This window comes from Staurois parvus, unplaced genomic scaffold, assembly GCF_062004578.1.
Source record: "Staurois parvus isolate SC_StPar_1 unplaced genomic scaffold, SC_StPar_1.0 ptg001089l, whole genome shotgun sequence".
NCBI classification, from domain to species: Eukaryota; Metazoa; Chordata; class Amphibia; order Anura; family Ranidae; genus Staurois; species Staurois parvus.
Window position 1 is genome coordinate 1410127 of NW_028318885.1, and position 24758 is coordinate 1434884.

Here is a 24758-nt window from a genome sequence, read left to right on the forward strand (position 1 = left end):
TGCACAGAGTGGTCCCTTGCCTCCTCTCTGGCAGTCCCCCACTGGCGCTGTCCACTCCTCCTTAGAAGTCAGGTGCTGTGGAGGCATCCGTGTGTGCGTACTTACGATCTGTGAAGTGTGTCCAAAGAGACACACAGCACTGGTAAACCATGCCCTGCTCTCTCTCCTCACAGGAGTTTGACAGCTGTCAGTGTCTCCTGTGAGACCCAGATGTGAGAGGAGTGATGCTGGAGCAGTCATGGAAGTGTTTTAGGGATGGGGGTTGGTAGGATGGGTAGCTGGGAGTTTTTTGTGTTTCCCTTTTTCAATGCAGAACACATGGTAAGGTGAAAAATATTTTGACTTTAGAAGCACTGCAAAAGAATCCTGTCACAAGGGAAAAACTTGGAGGCTGCCCTTTTAAGAATTGTCCTAGTTTTCTGGCTGTTTTGCTAACCCTGAATTAGAAGTGTGCAGATGAGAACTGACCTGCTGTTTTTTTTTTTTTGTTTTTTTTTTAAGTATTTTTTATTAAAGATTTCCAACAGTAATACATGTAAGCACACTAAATCAAAGGTATAAAGCTCAGTGCAAAATATAAAGAAGATCCATCCCTAGGCCACAACTAATGCAGTACAGCTAAACTTGAGATCAGACGCTAGAATCCTTCATCTAAACCTCTGTGTACAATCAGGCCTAATTACTGGGCATAAGCGAAGAGAGATGATTCCTAAAAAGGCAATAAGGAGGGGGCAGATGAGAAGCAAGACCTGTTTCGGCACCATCACTCTCATAACCATATCCTTCCAAACTAGTTGGATGGTCTGTAAAGAATTATCAAAGTCTGCAGGGAAATGGTGAGTAACACAAGAGGACCAAAACCTTTCTAAAGGCTGAGCCTTCTCAAGTGCAGCCACAAGTTTTCCACTCAATTTTTTTTTCCCCCTTGTAAGACTGTTTGGATTGCTGGAGCACCAGGCTTTGCCCAGGATTTGTTTGGCTGTCATGAAATTTAAGGATGTAACTCTAAAGTTTAGAGTTAACAGCACATCCTGTTAGTTTGAGGTTGAGTTGGGCTTTGTATGGACTCACAGGGTTACTATAGCCCAATACAGTATATATTAAGTGATAGACTGTAATCCAGAAATGATTAATTATGGGACACTCCTACCATATATGAGCTAATGTACTTGCTAGTCTGCAGCCCCTAAAACAGAGATTCAAGACACCCTACTTGAACCCAGCCACTCGAGGTACCAGCAAAATAAAAACATAATTTACTTCAATGAACTTGGTAAGTGATTTTGGACCCTACTGGGACCATTGACACAACTTCTAAAGAGTTTCCATGTTCCCACTCGCATAGACATAAGCTGAAGGATGTTAGAAGTTGCCTTCCTCAAGGCAGCTGTAGATCGTAGAGATGAAGCTTTTGGACAAGAGAACATGGAAACTTACTGCATATGTTCAAAAGCAGTAAAGGTCAGTGGGGATTGCATACTTTTTAATTTCTGCAAGTGTTTGTCATGAAATTTAAGATTGGGGGAAGAAAACTGATGTCTTGCAAAGACTATCCCTTGTATTTTTTGTCTTTTTAAACCTAAAGTACCCTGAGAATCCTGTGCTGTGGATGTTAAATTCCTAATCTCCTCTCTTTACCACGTGCTGTGGTTCTTTCACTGGCCCCTATGACAATACAGAACACACTAGTGACCAAGAGCCAGCGGATGAAACCACTGTGTTTGGTGTGGGATCAGGAATCCATCACACATGGCAGTGTGAGCAAGGATTCTCCAAGCACCCATGGCTCAGTAAAGCCGTACTAAAGGCTAAATCCACCTTTTAGGAGCACGTAAATGTTACATCTATATGTAGGATGTAACATGCTCCTATGCAGCCACCTCCTGCTGCCGGCACTCCCTGCTTTGTTACAGTGGGTGGGGGATCCACATCTGCTGTCAAAATTTAAAGACTGCAGCTGTGTGGGGCTCCACCCACATGGCCACATCATTCATTCAGTTTCCTAAGAATGAATTAGACCACACATACCGCAAGACATTGCAGCTGATAGTATTCAATAAACTGCGAGTGCTTTCGTATTTCATTTGATGATTCTTGCCATTCAGTAACTGCTTGCCCTTATCGGAGGTACAGACAGACCTCTTACTGAGTCTGCAGGCTCCAGGCATTGCGCCTGTGCTCTGTTGATTTGTGGGTGCAATGCTTTTGAAGGCTACAATGTAAAAAATAAATAAATAAATGCAGATTTATTTTTTTTGTTTAGCTGCAAAACAATGTGCATTTATTATAGACTTTGCAAAAAAAATGTATACAAAAGGTGAACTTATTCTTTAAACACAAAACCAATCGGTAGATATAGTGGCTGTATTCATCCCCTAATTATCCCCTAGTGCTCTTGCCTGTAACACACCTCCTGCATATAGATACCACTCTGGATATTTGGACAGCAGCATTGTCAGTGTGGGGGGATGGGAGTGTTAGAAGTACTAGCAGATTTAAGTATAGCAACAACATTTAAGCTGAACTCCACCTAATACTTCATAATCAGTTACAGCAAACAGTTTTTCCTTTTTGGGGTAAAGGTTTTGCATAAAAGCTGATCATTTTAATCATCCCTGTCAGTATTAAATGGTCTGTCTCATAACTAACTGCAAGAGCTTTCTTTTTGAAAAACAGACTTGCTGGCTAGATTTACCAGATAAAAATAGATGGCCACCTAAAAAAGGTAACTGATACAGCCAACATATGTAAGAATTGGTAAGCTGCAATATAATACATGTTTGTTTTTGGGTTATATACTGTTTTAAGGTCTGATGTATTAATTCTTGATTATGTATATTGGCAGGAGACACAGAGCAACAATGTATTTCTGTATGTCCTACAATAAATCAGTGGGGTTTATTTACTAAAGCTGGTTCACTTGGAATTTCATGCACTTCTGCATGGAAACCAATCAGCTTCCATATTTAATTGCTAAAGCCTAATTGAACAAGCCGAGGTTGGAAGCTGTTTGGCTACCATGCACAGGTGCATGATATTCTGAGTGAACCAGCTTTAGTAAATCTCCCCCAGTGTGCCTGAACCCTTGTTCGCACTTCTGGCACAAAGTCACATAAGTTAAAACATGTTCATTTTTAATGAGTGCTGTCTTAATTACTGCAACTTAAGTCGCATTGACAAAAACATTGTTCCTGCACTACTTTTCTGCATCTTGCTTGTGACATGAGTGCCATAGACTGCAATGTTAAAATCATAAAAGTCAGTGGTTTGGTTGACCTTTGTGCCTTTTAGCTGCAACGTAGAGGGTTTTGCAAGTTCATACTCTATTGTTGTGATTTGCCAAAGTCTAATTGAAGTCCTATCAAGTCTCAATTATGCAGGCCATAGACTGGTCGTTTATCGGCCGAATTTTCGTCCACACGAAAAATCTGCCGATAATCACGCCGTTAGTGGGGCCAGCCCGTCGACCGTTTTTTGCAGATCTTTATTTTTATCAGTCATCTTTGAAAATCCACAACAAGCCATTTTTCGTGGACAGTGGTGGCAGCATCGCTGTCAGCAACAACCGATTTTTTTTTTTTGTTTATCGGCCAAAAATTTGTTCGATAAATGACCCGTCTATTGCCTGCCTTAAAGCTGCACAAGTTTGGGGTCACAGCATTGAGAACCAAGTCTAGATATGAGAAGGATGGCTGAGATGCAGTGGAAAGAACAGCTGAGATAGAAAAGTAAAGCAGTGTAGAAAATCCAGAACATGAAATGGTTCATAACCTACAAAAGCTTGAAGGAATGGGAGAATACTATATAGAGAAAGGATGAATGAATAAGACATAAGGAGGGTAGATGACACATGAGCGTTGGAGGAAATGTGAAGACAAAACCACTAACCGTGTGAATTTTGGAGAACTAAGGAAGAAAACAAAATGGGGGAAAAAAAAAAAAAGAGTAGCTATGTCCTAGACTTCTCACTATAGGGAGAAGCAGATTTACCGAAAACTGCATCTGGGAACCTGATGCCAGCTAATAAAACATATATAGGTAAGCAGGCTGTCTGAACAGGATTCTTCAGGAATAGTCTGGCTATGAAGGGAAGGTTCTCCCTGAAGAGAGACTAGAAAATCAGGGCAAGGACAAGTGAAGCCCTGGTAGCTGAGACTATATTTACACTGAGCTGAGTGGTTTTGAACGTGTTTTTTTTTTTTGCAGATTTGCAAATATAGGCATTTTTGTTGTGGCAAATAGAAACCCGTGTAGATGTGTCCTAGGCACATACAACAGGAAAACCAGAATCAAGAACATGGCTGATGTACACAGATGTTCTGTACCTTTCTCCTTTTGGTCTGGGGAGCAGTTTAGCTGTTCCACTGGAGCAGCAAGTTTTGTCCCATTTCCTCTGTGGCGCTGGTGGTTTTTGCCTGGCTCTTATAAGAAGGTTCCCTGGGATCATAGATCCAGGAGTGGCCATGAATAGGAGCAATAAATGTCTCAGCTTCCAGAAGCAGGCTTTCCTCCTTTTTGATCAAAAGATGTGTTTATAAGGTGTGGAGTAATGCTTGAAAAGGGGAAGGGAGCTGCTGTTTGTGCTGAAAATAAAAGCCATCAAAAAATGCTCAATTCTTGCTGTTCAGGTGCTTTCCATTCAAGCCCATGGGGACAAAAACTCTCAAATCTGCCTGAAAAGTAGCACATGTCATTTTCTGTATGACAGGTGGTTTGCTACAGGGGACACAACCTTCAAGTGTGAACGTAGCCTAAGAGTATTAGCATGCCTAAGGAATGAGCCCTGTCTCATTTAAGTGGGCAAATAGAAAATAAGGCTGCCTGGAAGGATAGATTCACTTGCTAAAGCCTCTAGACAGGTTTTCTAAAACAGGGCTCCTCTAGAGGTTGCTATGGGTTTCTTGAGCAGGGAGCAGTTTCACCTTCTTAGATAAATTCTCATTGACACCAATAATCATTTTAGTTACTGTGTATGTAAGGGGATTGTTCCCATTGACAACAAATACAAGGAAAATGCCTCCCACTGACCGTCAGAATTACATACAGGAAGTTGTAGACAGTCATTGTTACCAATGATTCCTTGAGACCAGAAAGTTATTTCAACCCATTCCTCCATGTTAAAACACCTGGGAGAGGCTGCTCTAGGCACACAACCTCTGATGTGCAAATCAACAGCCACTGCTATGATCATCTCCTTTTACTGTTTTATGAATTTGATTGTACAATCTCCTGTAGATCTACCATTAACACTTTGTGTAAGGGTCTGCCTGATTGGATACAAATATAATGGATTGTTCAGATGTGTCTTCCTATGATGTAGGGTGGGTTAAGCTAAAGCTTATCATACACATTACACTCTGATTGTACAATATTTTTCAGCTCTACTAACAACTACAGTGTGGAAAATAATTATTTGATCCCTTGCAGATTTTGTAAGTTTGCCCACTTACAACGAAATGAAGGGTTTATATTTTTTATCATAGGTGTATATTAAATGATAGAGACAGATTAACCAAAAATCCAGAAAATCATGATACAAATGTTTTAAATTGAGTTGCTGTTCAGTGAGTAAAATAAGTATTATTTGATCCCCTACCAACTAACAATAATTCTGGCTCTCACAGACTGGCTATGTGCTTGTAAAGTGGAAAACTATTCTGTGGGCAGATGAATCAAATTTTGACATTCTTTTTGGCAACCATAGGCACTGCATCCTTTGGACTAAAGAGGGCAGGAATGTTCTAGCTTGTTATCAGCATTCCGTTCAATAGCCTGCATCTCTGAGAGTATGGGGAAGCATTAGTGCACATCTGGAAAGGCACCATCAATTCTGAAAGATATTTCAACATTTTTTCTAGGAGGGCGAGTTTTCAGTACTTGGGTGTGCATTTTATGTTTTGCACTTATTTTTACTTAACTGTATTGCTATCACATAAGGGACCAATAGCCGCTGATGGCATATTTAGAGTGACAGGTTCTCCTTAATGAGACATCAGGGGTCTCTTAGATGTCTCCCTGCACTCCACTGAAGCTAATACAGATCGTGCTCTATTATCATCTGGTCTTAGCGGCCAAGGTCAGTGATGGTAAATACCTGAAATGACAAAATCCTCATCACTTCCAGGTTCCCACTGGCTTGGGGAGATCAGCAAATGTCCATTTACTGATCTACTTCCCCTATACTCTGCAACACCTCCCATGGAAGTCCTAGACCCAGATGTGGGATGGCAGACCCTGGGAAACATGGCAAGGGGGTGCAGGGGATCTGTGGAAGTGATCCATCTGGCTTGTGATATTTACACACATTTCCAGCTGCTACAGTGCGAGCAAACCCTCCTGCTGCCGACATGTGACATACACCGGTGGAAGTTAAAGGGTTAAAAAAAATTCCCGGATGGTGGAAAAATTTGCAGCCAAACAGTGCCTGCATCCTATCAGATGGTTAGGCTCTAGGTTGCTGGTCTGGGCTGTCTGCTGCCAACATTACTTAAGGCTCATTTAAAAGATAACTCTCTGACAGTTGTTGTTAGAAATCATCTTTTAGTGCAAAAAATAACCACACAAGTGATCAAATACCACCAAAAGAAGGCTAAATTAGTGGGAAATAAGGACATAAATTTCATTCGGGTGCAGCGTTGCATGACTGCGCAATTGTCAAAGTAACATTACACAAAAAATGGCCTGCTCAGGAAGGGGGGTAAATCCTCTGGAGAGCAAGTGGTTAGCAACCAAAAACTCAGGTATGAGTCACAGTAGTAAACACATAAATATGCGTCAAAATGCACCAAGTCGCACTGCAGCTTCACAAAAAAATTGTATTGGAAATTGGATCAAAATCGCATCACATTACTGTGAACCAGGCCATACTGAGTATGCAGCTTCCTCATCTATTTAACCTTGCATATGTTTCTGTTTAAGGTGGTGCCATGATCACTGTCCCAGAGTTCCAGGTTGGCTCCTTTCACTTGGAGCATCCTATGGAGCCACCCTTGCAAGCAGGGACTAGAGTTGTGTCTATAATGGGTAAGTACAGCTTTTCCCTGAGCCCCAGGACAAAACAAGCACCTAAGCCATGCAGTGTGGGCACAGCCCCACTGCATGGGAAAATAAAGTGTTGACTGAAGTTCAGCTTTAACCATATATATTGTCTGTTTTCAAATCATAATCAAACTATTTTTCCATGTGTCACATTTTGTGCTTCCTGCGGTCCAGCGCAGCTTTGAGTGCCTTCATGATCTGTTCTTTGTTATTTACTACATTGTACCTATTCACCTCTACCAACCGGTCAAAGTCATTAGGATCATAGGTAAAGTTTTTCGTCCGGTATGGAGAATCTTTCCCTGATAGTATGAAGTTTCCATAGGCAATCTCACTATCTGTTCCTCGGAGTGTGCCTGTAATAAAGGAAACGAGAAATTATATTTAATAGACAGAAATGTAAAAAAGGTCTCCACAGTCATTAGAACTGGGATCACACACTGTGTGGCACTGAACAAATTTTAATTAAATGTAGGTAAAAATCTATTTAACGTGGTAAAGCAGAATATTCTTTATACTTCTACATTGTCGCTATCACAAGAGTCTACCACAAGCACCATACAATAGTCCAGCGTTTCTCAAACCTTTTTTCATTTGTGACACCCTTTAAAAGAATGCAAAATTTCAAGGTACCCTAGTCTAAAATGTAAAAACCATAAATGTTAGTTAGCAATGGGAAGCCTGGGACAATGAACACAACCACTTTAATTTCACATCAGAAGGCCCCCCCATCACATCAAAGCCCCCCATCATATCCGAGATCCCCTATTATGTCAAAGTCCCCATTTACATTAAAGGCTTGAAAGGGGGACTATCACATCAAAGTCCACCTATAAAATGAGTCTATCACATCAGAAACACCCCTTTACTTCAGAGTTGACTTATGCATGAGTTCCTCCATCACAAAGCCCCTCAAGTCACCCCCATCACAGAAAACCCAAATCACACAGTCCCCCTATCACATGCCCCCCAATTACACAGTTACCTCTTTACATCAGAGCTCTACTTTTCTGTTCCAGCAGTACATTAGAGGGCAGGAGGTGGAGCAGACAGATCAGAGTCATGCAAGGCCATGATGCGGGTAAGCTGGTCGCCATCATTCTAGCAATGAGTGACGCTGTGCATCCCAACCCCTGAAATGTCATTGACTGTTATGCTGCTGGCAGTTGGCCCGCCCAACTCAGTGTCATTCCAGGGCAAACTGTGTCCCATGATGGCAACAACATGGGGAAGCCAGATGAAACACTGGTTGAGAAAACCTGCAATAGTCTAAAACTAATTTTAAATAATACTTCCTTCTAAAACCATTTACTTTGGATTTGTGCAGTCTGTAGGGCATAGGATGAGCCCATGCTGGCAATATTCCCTGAGGGTAGCCTGATTCAGGGCTTGGGAGTAGCATACCCTTGCTAAGGGGTAGTTATAATCTATTATTTGCTTGTATGTTTATGTGTTTTGTATTTCATACTGAGCACCATTTTTCTTCATATTTATTAAAAAATACAGTATTTACACCATTTTTGCATTTTTACAAAGCAGCTAAGACAAGTGATACCAGCTCTGATCACTTACCCGGTTCTTTATATGTGCGGAACGTGTCATTCACCAATGGAAAGTGAATTACTATGGGAGACTGCGGATTATCATTGTCCATGAAGACATAGCATTCCTTTGGCTGTTGCTTGTCTTGCTCACTCACAGTAATAGAGGGAAATGCAATGCCTCTCTCCCTGCAGTATTTTTTGGTGAGATGCAGCACCTGGAATACAAATAATACAACTGTACTAAAATGCATGGTGAAAACCTGTAACTGCACTCCTAGTTTTATTGCACATTTAAAGTGTAACACTTAACATTTTAATGAAAAAACAATAGCGCATGGGACGGGACTCACATTTAATATGAAGTATTCCTTGTGCTGGTGACAGCTGCCCTAGTTGAAATCTGAAATTCATTGCAGCCATATATTTTTTTGGTGCTGTGGTGGTAATACAAGCAAAGGCATTTAGCAAGAGTGCAGGATATACCTACCTTTTCAACCCCTCCATTTATAGAAGATGTACTATAGCTCCCATGAATGAAAAGTGTTTCATAAATGAAGGACTTCTTAGATTGTAAGCTCCAAGGAGCAGGGCCCTCCTAACCCTCTTGTATTGAACTGTATTGTTGCTGTATTGTCTCCCGTAATATTGTAAAGCGCTGAGAAAACTGTTGGCGCTATATAAATCTTGTATAATAATAAAGGACAGGCAGATGAATGAAAGAACCACCTCCTCCATTCATAAAGTGCTTTTTATTGATGGAATCTATAGTACAGCTTCTATGAATAGAGGAGGGGGCAGTAAGAGTGGACATAGCTAGTACTCTTGATGAGCACATGTACTAATCCAGCACCAAAAAAATTACACCTTCAGGGTATGAGGAATTCAGATTTCAACTATGGTTGCTGGCACCAGCACAATGGACTAAATTACATTCAGTGTAAGTACTGCCCCTTAGGCACATCTTAACAAAAAAAAAAAAAAAAAAAACAAGTTAGGCTGACGCATACATGTTTATTTTCATTTAGATAAGGGAATGGTTAAAATTCCTGCCAGCTTTTCTTTTGCCATGTTTGCTCCTTTCAAGAGATTTCCTTTCACTTGTCCTGTAGACATAAGAAGTGAGAGGACATCTCTCGAAAGTGACAGTTGTCACCAGGACAAATGGCTTCAGTGGAAGGTTTTCACTTTATTCTTGTTCTGATGGCAACTTTAAATATTGGATTTCCAACTTTTCAAGTTGTCACCAGAACAAAAATAAAGTGGAAACCTTCCACTAAACATGTTTATCCTGGTGACAAAAAAATGGTTCCTTGCAGCAGCTTTTATGTCACTATAGGACACAGGGGCCCTTGGAAAGATCTACAGAGTGCATTGAACATACCCGGAAATTTGTCAGCTGTTAAAGGGTCTTTTAAGGGGTTTCCCCCCCCCCCCCTAAATGTTACCAGAGGTCAGCAATGTGGTTGGCAGGACAGGTAGGTATTCATGCTTTTATTTGCAGGCTTGATTTGTGTAATTTGTTTTTCTTGGTTATTTTTCTTTTAAACACAGCGAGAGACATGCTGTAAAAGAAGTACATCCTCAGAGAAACTTATGTCATAACTAACCCCTTCTAAAGTGCTATATGTCTGCCTTACTGTATCTGACTTCAGTACTTTTTTAGCCAGTGATCTGTTGCAAACATGCAGCAGGCAAAGTCACAAGTCCTCCTAATATGCATTCTCAGAAAATGACTCATGATATTTAAAAATATTTTGGCTCTTTGATCAGAATACTGTATTATTATACAGGCTTTATATAGCGCCAACAGTTTGCTCAGTGCGTTATGATATAAAGGGAAACAATACAGTTCAATACAAGAGGGCCCTGCTCCTTGGAGCTTACAATCTAAGCGGAAGGGGCTGGTGGTACAAAAGGTAATAACTGTGGGGGATGGACTGGTAGGAGGAATAGAAGATTCCATTATTAGCTAAAGGCAGGATATGCTTCCCTGAAGAGAGAGGTTTTCAGAGATCGCCTAAAAGTGGGCAGAGTAGGTGATAGATTGGGGTAGAGAGTTCCAGAGGACGGGGAGGCTCTGGAGAAGTCCTGGAGATGACGATGGGAGGAGGAGACAAGGGAGCTAGAGAGCAGGAGGAGCGGAGAGGACGGTTTGGGTGATATTTGAAGACAAGATTGGTGATGTAATTTGGGGCAGAGTTATAAATGGCTTTATAGGTTATTGTTAATGTTTTGAATTTTATTCGTTTGGCAATGGGAAGCCAGTGGAGGGATTGGCAGAGAAGTGTGGAAGATACAGAACGGTTAGTAAGGTGGATGAGTCTGGCAGCAGCAGCAGATTTTCAAAAGTAATATTCAGCTAAGGCAGTTGTTTCATTTACGTCTTAAAATATTGCATGATTATATCTTCTAGAAAGACATGTTTATCACAAGGTATACTGACCACAGGAAAAGAGTATATATTTATGTTGTTTAGAATGCATTTATTGCTGTAAGTTCACACAAATTAGTAAGAGACAATCAAAGAATTCCTGCCTCCACTATGATTAATAAGCAGAACAAAATCCTTGTCACTAAGGGTTCCATCCGATGGGCGATCATTTTTCGAAAATGGCGGTATAGCAGCAGTTGACAGGCATTCAAGAGGCACTACTACCATTCCTCACTTTTTTCTTTTGTACTTTTTTTCTTGCTGAAGAGCAATTTTACATTGAGATTGTGGGGCCACACCTTAACTGCAGTCCAAGTGAATGGCTCGCAGTTGCTTTGTGGCCCTATTGATCCTAATGGGCTAGTTTGACAGGGTGTGCCGCCTATTTTTAACTCCGGCTGCAGATCAAACTCTGCAGCCGGAGTTAAAAATGATCCAACTGCAATGTTTTGCTTGTGTAAACCCCCTTCAGGCTCCAATGTTAAAGTTCGGGTAGGCGGCCAGGTTTTGGTCAAACTTTTTCTTGTCGCCTCAATGGGCGCCGTATGAAAGAGAACTAACTCACCTCAAATGGAGCCTGCCATGAGTAGTTAAATGACAATATGATATCAACATCCCTCTCAGGCTGTAAGACTAATGGAAAAGGAGAGTTGATGGAAAATCCTCCATCCACAAGGTACAAATTCTCTTCCATAGGAGTTAGTTGATTGGGAAAAGCATCCAAATGATTCCCTGGAAGAGGGACAGTACATAGTAAAACATATAAAAAAAAAAAAAAAAAAAAAAAGACTACACTTGAATTCAAAGCATACGCTTTAAATGATATTTCATTAAATGAATATGTTTGATACATGTAATATAAACACTGTACATAGAAAGCATAGGCATACCATTAAGTGCACCAGGTAGTAAGTAAGTTTAAGAGGACATCAATACAAAGTCTCTTATCTAAATAAAATAGTAACTATGCCCACTTCTAGTACTCAACACTGCTTAAATGTGCTTTTATGTCCTCAAACCTTATAGTGGCCCCACCAAGAATATACAATCGTTACAGTAGAAGTCAAGTCAAGCTTAAACCTGCTCCCAATGCCACTCTAAGCCCTATTCTAAATATCCTGCAGGAAAGATGTCTATACTTGCCTATTCTGAGTGGTTTGCGGGTTGCTCACATGATTGGTTCCCAGCGCCAGCTTCAGTGTAGAGGAGGGACAGCCAACGATGGATACCCCATAGTAAGTCTATGGGCGATTTCACTCCAGAGGCATTGCAGCCATTTTTGGCGATCTCTTTTCTTCACTAAAGCCGGCTGCTTCAAAATAGGTAAGTATAGACATCTTTCCTTTACAGGGTAGTTAGTATGGGGCTTAGAATGGAGATATGTTTAAGGGGTTTAAGCTTAGTATTTAACTGGACTTCTATTTCAAAAGGTGAAATACATTCCAAGAACTGAGACCAGATATTTCACCTATGACCTGACCCATGAAAGGCTACTGAACCTTTAAGCATGTGAATGGAGGCTTAAAAACCTTTGACTTATGATCTGTCAAGTGCAAAATGCTACTGAAAAGTCCTGGTTCATCTGCTGTGACAGCATCGCCCTTTGTCTTGAAATTCAAGAGACAGCGAGCAGACTGTGAAAGGCCAAGTGGTATAATTTAACAAATATACAGCTGTGTCTATATACACAGTATGTCACTATCTTTGACTATTCAATTTGCTAATATTAATGGCACTCATAAACCCTCTATGTACTGAACTTTACACCTGTAAAGTGGCTGAAGAGTTTGAAGATCAGTAGGTACTGGGGACAGCAGTGCCTGAAGCAGTACATGCAATCATTTGGTTCAGTCACATTCCAAGCTTTTAAATTAGTTGATCTAATTCTTTCTAAAACCTGTTCTCCAGTCCTTCCAGCAATGTATATTATGAGGAACCTCACATGTTCACAGGTCTGAGAAACAATGGTACATACTGTAGCTATTTGTTTCATGTGGTAAGAATGAGCAACCCTCCTTGTATTTGTCGATTTTAGATTCACAACAGTGAAATACCTTTCCAAGCCAGAAATTCTCGTACTCCTTTGTATTCTTTGTAGAGGTACAAGCCCCTGGTGAAGTTATATCGTTCCCCTGCAGTGAATCGGGACTTAAAGAAGTCCTGGAAGATATTGGATACTATACCACCTGGCATTACCAAACGGGTCTGTAGCCTGGATGGGTCCCAGTGAAATTTCCGACAATCATCTGAAAAAGATTTTTTTTTTTAGACTGGTGAAGCAAATTACATTATTTATGTGATACAAAAAATTCCATGCATTTGTGATGTGGCATAAAAACTTACGGGTGCAAAGCTTTATCATGATGCATACAGTTGTGCTCAAAAGTTTGCATATCCTGGCAGAAATAATTAAATTTTGGCTCTGATATTGAAAATATGACTGATCATGCCAAGCAACTGTCTTTTTATTAAGGCTAGTGATCATATGAAGCCATTTATTATCACATAGTTTTTCTTACTCCTTTTTAAATCATAATGTTAACAGAAATCAGCTAAGTGGCCCTGATCAAACGTTTATATACCCTGGAATGTTCGACCTTGGTACAGACACACAAGATGATAGACACGGGTTAAAAAGGCAATTAAAGGTTAATTTCACACATCTGTGGCTTTTTAAATGCAACTAGTGTCTCTGTATAACTAGTCTATGAGTTTGTTAGCTCTCACATAGATGCACTGAGCAGGCTAGATAATTAGCCATGCAGAGCAGAAAAGAACTGTCAAAAGACCTGCGTAACAAGATAATGGAACTTTATAAAGATGGAAAAAGGATATACTAATATATTCAAAGCCTTGAATATGCCAGTCAGTACTGTTCAATCACCTATTAAGAAGTGGGAAATTCAGGGATATCTTGATACCAAGTCAAAGTCATGTAGACCAAGAAAGATTGCAGCCACAACTGCCAAAAGAACTACTTGGGATACAAAGAAAAACCCACAGGTAACTTCAGGAGAAATACAGGCTGCTCTGGAAAAAGATGGTGTGGTTGTTTTTAAAGAGCAGAATACGACGATACTTGAACAAAAATTAGCTGCATGGTCAAGTTGCCAGTAAAAAGCCTTTACTGTGCCAATGACACAAAAAAGCCCAGTGAGGCGTGTAAAAGGTATTGTCGGGTATATTGAACCTGGAGTTTTTGTGGCATTGGCGCTGTATGTTTAAGGCATCTTTCTTGATATTCCAAATAAGAATATCTTAATCATGATGTATGTGTCACACGCTTAAAGTCACTGTGCTGCATCATCTTTAAATCCAGCTTGGGGCAGTTTGCTCACAACTTTGGATAAACCGCAAGCATTTACAGCATTTTGCTTTAATGCTCTTACCTATCACCTTGATGACATCAGTTAGAGAGTTAAGCCAGAGGATACCTGTGCCAGCTGCGTGAGCCCATATTTCATCCAGGTTCGCAGCAAAGGCACTGCCCCAGACTCCTGTGAAGAGACAGTAGCAATCAATAGTCTATCAGAAGCATTTTTAGAATGACTTGGAAAAGACATAGAAGAAAAACCTATTGAAGTAGTGTGTGTTTATTGTAGTGGTTACTACTATATATCCAAAAGCAGATAAAAGGAGTAAAAGCAGTGATGCTAGGTGGCATATCATTTGTATACTACCACATTAGGTGAATCCAGCAGATTTACATTTCTTACCTTGCAAGTAACAGATTTTGGGTTCTGACCTTCTGTGAATAAGATGTCCCATAAAGAACTCACTACCAAAGTCTTCAGTGCGAATGAAGGCTCCATATTTACGAATTCCAATTTCATATGGTGTAAATTCACACCATTCTGGAAAAAAAAAAAAAATAATATATAAAAGTTGGCATAATATTCAACTATAACATTGGGCTAATTTACTAAATGATTTGAGAAAACTCAATTAAAATGTGTGAAGATTCACTTACATTATTCTATAATGTGAAAAGAATATCCCCGTTTACTTATTCTAGCTGTACATAACTGGATAATTGAAGTGAATATTCAGGCAATATATTGCGTGAACATTCCTAATATTTTAGTAAAGCATCTTCAGTGACTCCTGCAGAGACAAAGTAAAGAGTCTATCAACCAGAATAAAGGGATGCCCTCTTTTATTGAATTCCTGTATGGGAACATGTGTAATGTCTGTCCACTGAAACCAATCAGATTCCAACTGTTGATTTTGTAGGGTTAGAAAAATAATTCTACCCAATTGGTGCCAATAAATAACTGTCCGTTCTGTACAGAAGCAAACATGAGTACAAGCCTCTGGATCTGAGATGGAACATTTGAGTGTGAAAAGGGCAACTTCCCAACTAGTGAGCTGAGCAGTAAACGTGCAACCGTCTGCAAATACTCCCTCTGCAATGCCTGATCTGTTGTCACGTCACTCAACACATTTCCATGCCTAACCTGCAAAGTCTCCTCCACTGATATTCACTCGAACATTGACTCCTGCATAGATAGGGTAAGGATTCTGACCCTTCTGTACACACACTTGCTGGTCTGAAAGTCTGGCTGAATTATCCTAGAATATTGAAAATAATAAACCAAATTAGTATTCAGAAGGTAAAAATCTGATTAGTGTTGGGTTAGCATATATTACGGAAAGGCTACATTGATAAGGATAGATACATGGATGGATGCACCGAGGGAAATGTATCAGAGCTGTTCCAGATATTTAAAATGTATGTTGTCCCAAACAATAAAATGTTCTTATTTACTCCCTTTTATTCTGATGAATATACCACTGAAAGTGTTTTTTATGAAACAATAACTGCAAAAAAACTGTTGGTTTTATCGAAAATTCAGAACAGTTTTGTGTTTTGTTCACTCTTCCTGTGTTAACTCAAGAAATTCAATCTGCCCTCCTAATTCTCTTTTTGGACTCCAAAACAATAACTCTCTATGTTGTGGAGTTAAAGATGGGAAAGGGCTGACAATATTTTTGGAAAATTTAAGCCCATAACAGTAATAAAAGACAAATTCATTTTTGGAAAATCAACAGGTATTTTTCAGTACTTCCAGGGTCTTTTTAGGGAAAAAGCATTGGTAATGTATATGCATTGAATAAATGTACTGCAAAATTTTTTGGTCTTGAAGTACACTTTAACTTGAATAAAAAACTGTAGAAGGGTGATGTCTGGTTTAAGTAATAATACCAAGCAATAATTTGTAGAAGTGGTGAGTTGCTAACAAGTAACAGCCAAGGGCTGTAGGGACTTAACACCTACAGTGCTGATCATTGGATGATGACCACCTAACAGACAGGTCCCGTTATCATACTAGCTTCTTCAAATGTAAAAGGAGAGTGTTGTGCTCCAAACCTTCTGGTGAAGAAAGTATTCCAAGACAAGACCCCACAAATCAGTGAAGTTGACTTTGTGTCCTTCCTTCTCCATGGCTACCAGTTCTTTGGTGCAATGTTTGAGTCGATCAGCTGAGAACGCTCCAGATTTGGTTGATGTAACAGAACTTCTTGCCTTGCTAACCAGTCCCTGGAGAGCCTTCTGTGACCAATCAGGATCTTCATAAAGTGTGCACATGCACCTTGAGAGACAAATAATGTGATTATACATTAAGGAACCATATTATTATAACACATTGGTTCTCAACCTTCCTAATGCCGCAACCCTTTAATACAGTTCCTCATGTTGTGGTGACCCCCAACCATAAAATTATTTTCGTTGCTACTTCATGACTGTAATTTTGCTATTATTATGAATCGTAATGTAAATATCTGATATGCAGGATGTATTTTCATTGTTACAAATTGAACATAATTAAAGCATAGTGATTAACCACAAATATTTTTTTTTTGCAGTAGTTGATTTTTTTACAGTACATGATTTTACATTTACCCAGTAATTTTAATTCATGAAGTGTCGTTTTACCTCCAATACTGCTGCTTTTAACACAGCAGCTGCTTTCTACACCAGTAGTTGCTCTTTACATGTGTGACTGGTCCACATAAGTACATTATGGCACCAACCCTGTCAAATACACCTGTATTTGTACGGGGTGTATGTGATGAGGTTGGCGCAATGATGTCATCACACCGGGTACTTGTATGTGGGAATATTTGCATGTGGGCGGACCCGCCTGGAGACGAATAGAGGAGCGGTGTCTGGGTTCTTAAGACTATCGGAAATATGTGTTATCCGATGGTCTTAGGCGACCCCTGTGAAAGGGTCGTGACCCACAGGTTGAGAACCGCTGCTATAACAGGACAATTGTCCTAGAATCACAGAATCTAGATAGTTTAAATGTAATGATCATACCAAGTTGATCCAGACACACCAGATAGGTAAGTGATGCTGTCCAGCAGCTTCAGGTCTTGAAGGCCTAGTAGACTACCATAGAATGAGGTCATTGCTCGTGTTCCTCCTCCAGAACCCAGGACTGCAATTACGGGAACCTGGGAATCAAGATACGCATTCAAAATCTGTGCAGGAAATCATACAATACTTACCATACTGTATATAAATCCCATATATAAGGAAATATTTGCAGAGACTAATGGTAGAATTTAGGCAGGAAGACAAAATTTAGTCTTTTATTGCACATATCAGATACAATGTCTTGAATGGGTCTATTATAAAGACCACTTCTAACTGCATGGACATATGAGCAAAGCATTTTGTATTGTAACCTTTCAATTGTTTGTTCTGCACACTCAGTGTGTTCAATGTTAATTTTGAATCTAATGCATCTGTGGGAATGTTTGTGGTATACAGCAGTACAATATATACAGTACTAACATGAACAGAATGAGGGACTATGTTAGCTCAGAAGGGTGTGGCATGCTTAGAAAAACATATGTTACTTAAGCAGAGCTTCCTTTCAGTTGGAACTTGGTGGAACTCAGTTCCACCACCTCTAGCCCAGGTCCTCTGCTCCCTGCTTACCACTATCACTTGTAAACACAGATGTCCATCTTCTGTGTTTACAAGTGACAACTTGTCTCCCAATGGTTCCCATAGATCGGAACTCTTGAGCGACTCCCACTCAGAGCAGGATGGGTACAAGAGAGATGCAGATGACACCCCCCACTGCATGATCTCCCTGCACGTGAGAGAGGCGGAGCCACCTACAGTGTGCAGGGAGGTACTAGAGCCAGATGGCTACTTCATCTTCATAAATCAACAAAAGTAAGGCATGTGGAAGATGGTGAAGATTTTAATCATGAGAGGAGAAGATGGGGCAGTGGAGGGGGAGGAAGGGGGTGCATGCAAAGGTCAGAGCTGAAAGAGGTGGAAAGTGAGATGTAGGTGGGAGATGCAATAGGTAAGCAGCTGTGGAAGAAGGCTGAACTCTGCGTGTGACGCATCCTTGAACTCTGCACTTTGTATGCAGGGCACCCCTAAACTCTGCGTTCTGTGTGCAACCCCCCCAACTCTGTACTCGGTATGTAATGCACTCCTGGTGTTTAATGCCCCTTTAAGACCCTTCCACTGTTAGTGAAATTTGAACACACCCACTGTATGATGCAGTTTGAAGGATGTGTGTGCATGTTTGTGTGGGGGGGGGGATATGGAGGGGTTTTGGTGGGTCGTGGTCGAGTTCCTGCACCTATTTTCTGAAAAAAATAAAGCCCTGTACTTAAGTATAACACCCTACCTCATGGGAGCCAGGGACTCTGTCAAGTTGCAGGACTTCTTTAAAGGACTTTGAAACAACCTTTTTCCTCTTCTCTAGAAAGTCTCTCTCCCCGTGTGAAAGTTCAAATCCAAGGCGGATATCAAGATTCTGAGGACTGCTAAAAAAGACAGAAAGCAAGACATGATGCTGTTGAGAATCATAGCATGATAATGACATTTCCAGTTATACACTCGGAGGAGGAGCCGCACGCTGTGATGTCATGCCGCCGGATCACGGAAGTCAGGCAGCCATCTTTGGATTCCAGCTGCTCAGTTTCATGGCAGCAATATGTGCTAACTATATTATTCCTATGGATGATGACATGCTTCTTTCTCAATAAATTATCCAAATATTACTACACTATGGGCACCCTTCTTTCTGGCTCTGCCACCGAGCTATTAACTTTACAGAATCCCGGGTGACACCAGGCCATAACAAGCCCCAGAATCCAGAGGAGAGATATCTATACCAGGCTCCACATCCATCCCACCTTAAAGGGGACCCCTGGCTGATTTCAACATATTGCTTATACTGAGCATTTAAAATGCGCATCTGGTGAGTGTGCATTTTTACCACTTTCCGCAGGTCACCAAATCATCTTTATATGGGATATTGGAATATTGGAAAATTGTATTCCTCACTTCAGGATAAGATTCTCCACCACTAAGGACTATTTGCACAATTTTTTGGGACATTCATTTATTATTTATTTACCATTTTTAATGTTTATTTCACACACCAGTCCACTTCAGAATATGTATTAATTATTTCACTCATTATTCCTTGGATTTCAGATGCACTGGGCACTTTAGGTATTTACTCATCAGTTGTATATTTAACTTTATGATATCATAGCGCTACACTTTTTACCATTACTCATTTATGGAAGGCTGAATTTGTTAATAAAGCGCTCTTTAACTACGCTGCCTTCAAGACTACAGCACACAAATAGAACGGTGAGCGGTTAGGATCGTTCTATCTCTACAGTAGCATGCATCTTTCTCCCACTCCCTGGTGAGCCTGCAATACCTTTTACTGCTTGGATTTGTATGTTTGAGAATTACATACTTGCAGCTAATCAGGAGGACTTCCCTAGTGCTAGAAAGTGTGCTTTACTTATTCGCTGCTGGAAGCAGAAGGACATCACATTTTTTTATACTCCAATTGCAGCAGATGGCTCTTATGATACAGGTCTTACTGCATTAAAATGATTGTAAAGGCTAAAGATTTTCACCTTCGTGCAGTCTATGCACGAAGGTAAAAAACCTTGTGTGCTGCTCCCCCTACAGCCTCACAAATACCTCTCGCATGAGCAGCAGCTCTCCTGGTCGCTCTCTTCTTATTGGTTGAGAAACAGCAGCTGGAGCTTTTGGCTCCCACTGCTGCCAATCACAGTAAGTGAAGAGAGAGCAGGGGGCGGGACTGAAATGCGTTCGTGTCTTATGAACATACAGAGCCAGCTCAATGCCAAACATCCATGAGTGCCCCCAGAGAAATCGGCTTGCTATGGGGGCACTCCGCAGGGGGGAGGGGACAGGAGCGCTGGCAGGGGACCCAAGAGAAGGAAGATCAGGGCTGCTCTGTGCAAAACTATTGCACAGAGCAGGTAAGTATAACATGTTTGTCATTTAAAAAAAAAAAAACACAAAAAAAAAAAAAAAAACATCCTTTAACATAACTTTAACCACTTGACGGTGCTGTGTTCCTTTAACTGACAATTGCGCGGTCGTGCAATGCTGTACATACATTTTTTATATAATTTTTTTTTTAAATTTTCTTTTTGTGTATTTGATCAACTCTGGGTTTTATATTTTGCGCTATAAATGAAAAAAGACAATATTTTTTTACTTTCTGCCATAAAATATATCCAATAAAAATTTTTAAAAATAAAATTTCTTCATAAAATTTAGGGCAAAATGTATTCTGCCACATATTATTGATAAAAAAAATCCCAATTATGTGCAAAAGTTACAGCATCTAAAAAGATACACTGTCACCATGGTGACACTGTACTACTTGTGAGGGGTGATGAAGATTTTTTTTTTTTTTTTTTACACCGATTGCTTTTACACCCATATAGGATGTAAAAGCAATCATTTCTTTCTCTCTGTCTGCATTCTTGCAGTCATTGAGAAATACTGAGTGAGCTGTGATTGGTCACAGCTTGTCACATGGTACAAGGGTGTTGTGAATAGCCTTGTACCATGTGACCTCTGTGATCATTCACAGATTTCACACGTAGTAAGCAATGATGTCACAAGTGACATCTTGCTTACTACTTTGCATGTGATCACTGATTCGCCAATCAGTGATCACATGACCGGGACCTCGTACAGAGGTCCCGTCCGACGATCGGTGTTTCACTGTGTCCGGAGGACACAGCGGACACCGGATCGCGGTGGTGCGCGCTCCCAGGGAGCCAGCACAGCTAGAAAAGGCGGGTGCCGTTTAGGAACGGCAACCCGCCCCTGGACTGCCACCGCCCTGCCGTTTATAAACAGCAGGCGGACGGCAAGAGGTTAAAGTGGTTAAATAACTTCTTTGAGCCTAAAGTAAACATGCTTGCAGAAAGCTATAAAGTCTGGCAAAATGGACAGTTAATAGCAGCTTTAAGAGTGTTGGGTGTAGCAGCAATGCAAATCTGCATGTACAGAGCAATTACTACTTCAACTGTGGTTCAACACAGTACAATGCAAACTACGCAGCATGCCCTGCAAATGCTCTACTGTGCCAGAAATGCAAGGCATGTAATGATCAGAAATCAGTGCATGCCTTGCACCTATGTGCTGTCTGATGGACAAATATGGAATGTTAATCATCTTGCTGCGTAGCATTCAATTTAAGTTTGTTCTGTAGCCAGAATATTAGAAAACCTTTGACCACCATCTACTAATTATTATTAACATTTTCTTAAAACCAACCTTTCCTCTTTCCTCATGTTCATATTTATGATGTGTTCCTAGAAAATAAGAAGAGAAGTATATGTATGTATTACAGCCAAAAAGGGATTATTCATATGCTCCCAAATGTTGGAGATATTCTTACCTTAGACAGAGGGAGATTGACGTTTATTTCTGTTCCATCTGGAAGACTTGAAATTGGTAAAGACCCTTTACCCAAGTATAGAGTTTGTTTGTCCAGCTCTGGTGCCAAATCATTCTAAAAAGAAAAAAAAAAAAAAATTGTTGACTTATTGGACAAACATTTTTTTTGGAGTTTATTAAAGGACCCAGGTTGAAGTAATTCTGAGCATTGGGGTTATGCTGCTGCCTTAAAGCGATATTAAACCCCAAACCAAAAATGTAAAATATTGCGGCTTATTAATCATTATATGTAGTGGCTGCATCAGTTTTCTTTTCTTTGACCTTTTCTCTCTGTTTTCACCTGGTGATCCAGCCAGTAACACACCTCCTGCATTAGTCAGACACACTTCTGGATGAATGAGCACAGGAGGCACAGCCAGGGGCGGACTGACAACTCATGGGGCCCCCGGGCAATAGGGGATCATGGGGCCCCTGTGTCCTTGCCCAAACTCAAAAAAGCCTATGAAAAAGGTACCAGGTGCATCTCATGGGGCCCCCTACTGACCCCGGGTAGTGCCAGAGTTTCCAAATGGTCAGTCCGCCCCTGGACACAGCAGACATTAACATTGTCAGTAGGGGGTAGGGTAGTGTTAAATGTATTAGCAGATTTAAACACACTAATTGAGCCAAACTGCAGCTCAAACTTTATATCTGTCCCAAAAAGAAAAAAACTGTTTACTGCGACTAAGGTTTTACATGAATAGATAAAATGATCATTTTAACCATCCCTGCCTTTGGTAAATGGCTTGTTTCATCCGTGTAAACTGATACATTTTGCTGGGGAGCTTTTGAAAAACAGACTTTCTGGCTGGATCACCAGATTAAAATAGAAGAAAGAAAACCTAAAAAAGAAAAAAAAAAATGCAGCCATCATGTTTAAGAATTGCTAAGAAGCAATATAAAAACGTTTGCTATTGGGTTTAATACTGCTAAGGAGATTAGACTCTGGCAAACAAAGCTTAAAGTGGAGTTCATGTCTCCTGAGAAAAAAAAGTTAGCAGTTACAAAAACTGTAGCTGCTGACTGTTAAAAATAGCCACTCACCTGTCCCTCGATCCAGCGGTGTGTTCACCCCAGCTGGGTTCACCTGTCGTCTTCGGTCGCTGGCATCTTAACTGTGGGCACCCAGCTGTGACAGCGTGTTGCGTATTGTGAATGGTCCCGCAATCTTCTGGGACCTGTTAAGGAGAACTTCCGCTTCTGCCCACCTAGGAGGATGGAGCAGAAGTGGGAGCGGGTACCTGTCAAAAGCGGTACCCACTCCCCAAAGGTGCTAAATCTTCACAGGGATCGGTGGACGAGTCCTTAAAGAGGATCTTCCCATTTTGGGTGGAGTTCTGCTTTAAGACAGCCTACTACAACCCCTCTTACTCTGAGCATGCTCCAGTATTGTGGACAGCCAGTAATAGCAGTGGAAGGAATTTACCATAAATCATAAATCTTGCTTTCTTAGTCATTTATTATGGGACTCAGAACGGAGCAGTTCTGAGACACTGGGACAATAACAGTCCAAGGAATTGGCAACACAGCAAACAAAGCATGAATATGCCCAAAAGTAATAGGTTAATCGATAGGACTAGATGGTGGAATGACTGGCAGGCTATCCCCTATGGGAACCCTCAGGAATGAAGGAAAGTGACTCAATCTTTCTAAAGGAAGTTGTAGTCAGTGGATAGACTCAAAGACCATGTACCACATCTAGCCAGTGGAGGAAACTTTTCTTAGGATATCTAGGAGCAGGACAGGACATGTGACCATATTAAGTAAATGATTTCCCCAGCTTCCTTGTCCCTTTGTTTTGTGCAGCTTCGGGGCAGGAAATTTAATGGCTAAAGTGCATAGGTTTGGCAGATTGCTACCATGTGACAGCTCCCTCTGGTATCTGTCACTTATCCTTGTTCTTTACAAATTGAGGCAGACAACTCAGAAACCTGCCTTACTGAGGTAGTGGCAACCTCATGAAAGAATGTAGACAGGGAAATATCCTGGATAGGTTCAAAAAGCAGTTTATGAATGACCGACAGAACCAGGTTAAAGATCCCAGTGTCACTGGGGAATGTGCAGGGGGAATAATGTGAGAAACATGGAAGGAAAACCCTGGACAGAGTAGTGTCCAGGATAAAGAATAAAGCCTAAATACATTCCCCACATTCTCCATCCCCTGTTGGTGCCTTCCACGGCTTTAATGGGCTGCCTGTCCCACCAGGACACCTGATTGACAAGTTGGCCCTTCTGCCAGCTGATCATAGAGCTGAACACAGAGCAGAACCACTCCGTTTGCCTCTGTGATATAGGGAACCAGAAACAATGATCTTACATCACTTCTGGTTTACCTGGATGTAAACAGTACCATTTTTTAAAATGAAAAGCATTTGATCACATCGATCTTGGTGTGATCCAATGCTCTTAAGGGCAGAGGAGGGATAGCGGATCTTATTAACCCCAAAACTCTCTATAAAGAGTACCTGTCACAAGCCTACTGTTGTCATGTGATGTTTACTTTCCTTGTGACAGCAATATTATTATTATTATTACTACAAGTACTTATATAGTGCCGTCACATATACACATATTATACATTCACATCAGTCCCTAACCCTCAAAGGGTGTACAATCTAAGGTCCCTAACTTACATTCACACATACACATATTAGGGCCAATTTAGACAGGATCCAATTAACCTACCAGCATGTCTTTGGAGTGTGGGAGGAAACCAGAGTACCCGGAGGAAACCCATGCAGGCACATGGAGACCATGCAAACTCCAGACAGGTGGTGCCGTGGTTGGGATTTTAACCAACGACCTTAGTACTGGCAGGCGGAAGTGCTAAAAATTTAGCCACTGTGCTGCCCGCAGTAAAAGTGATAGAAAAAAAAATTAAATCAAAAGTGTAAAAAAAAATTAAATAAATAAATAAAGTGCCAACATCCCCCCATGCTTGTGTGCGAAGGCAAACGCATGTGTTGGCCCACGTGCA

General features: G+C 40.8%; 1 protein-coding gene across 1 annotated transcript in view; it reads right to left on the reverse strand.

Moving 5' to 3' along the window:
* Positions 1 to 469: 469 nt before the first annotated feature.
* The window catches only part of LOC149440410 (cytosolic phospholipase A2 zeta-like), a 62716-nt gene continuing 38427 nt past the window's right edge, over positions 470 to 24758 (reverse strand). Inside the window, exons 9-20 of the mRNA XM_089658686.1 lie at positions 21744 to 21857; positions 21620 to 21657; positions 18678 to 18816; positions 17339 to 17475; positions 16385 to 16607; positions 15471 to 15585; positions 14730 to 14867; positions 14403 to 14510; positions 13068 to 13259; positions 11579 to 11745; positions 8611 to 8797; positions 470 to 7394 (exon numbers count right to left, since the gene is read on the reverse strand). Of these exons, the coding sequence (XP_089514812.1) occupies positions 7186 to 7394; positions 8611 to 8797; positions 11579 to 11745; positions 13068 to 13259; positions 14403 to 14510; positions 14730 to 14867; positions 15471 to 15585; positions 16385 to 16607; positions 17339 to 17475; positions 18678 to 18816; positions 21620 to 21657; positions 21744 to 21857 (1767 nt within the window). The 3' untranslated portion in view covers positions 470 to 7185. The remainder of the gene's footprint in view (positions 7395 to 8610; positions 8798 to 11578; positions 11746 to 13067; positions 13260 to 14402; positions 14511 to 14729; positions 14868 to 15470; positions 15586 to 16384; positions 16608 to 17338; positions 17476 to 18677; positions 18817 to 21619; positions 21658 to 21743; positions 21858 to 24758) is intronic.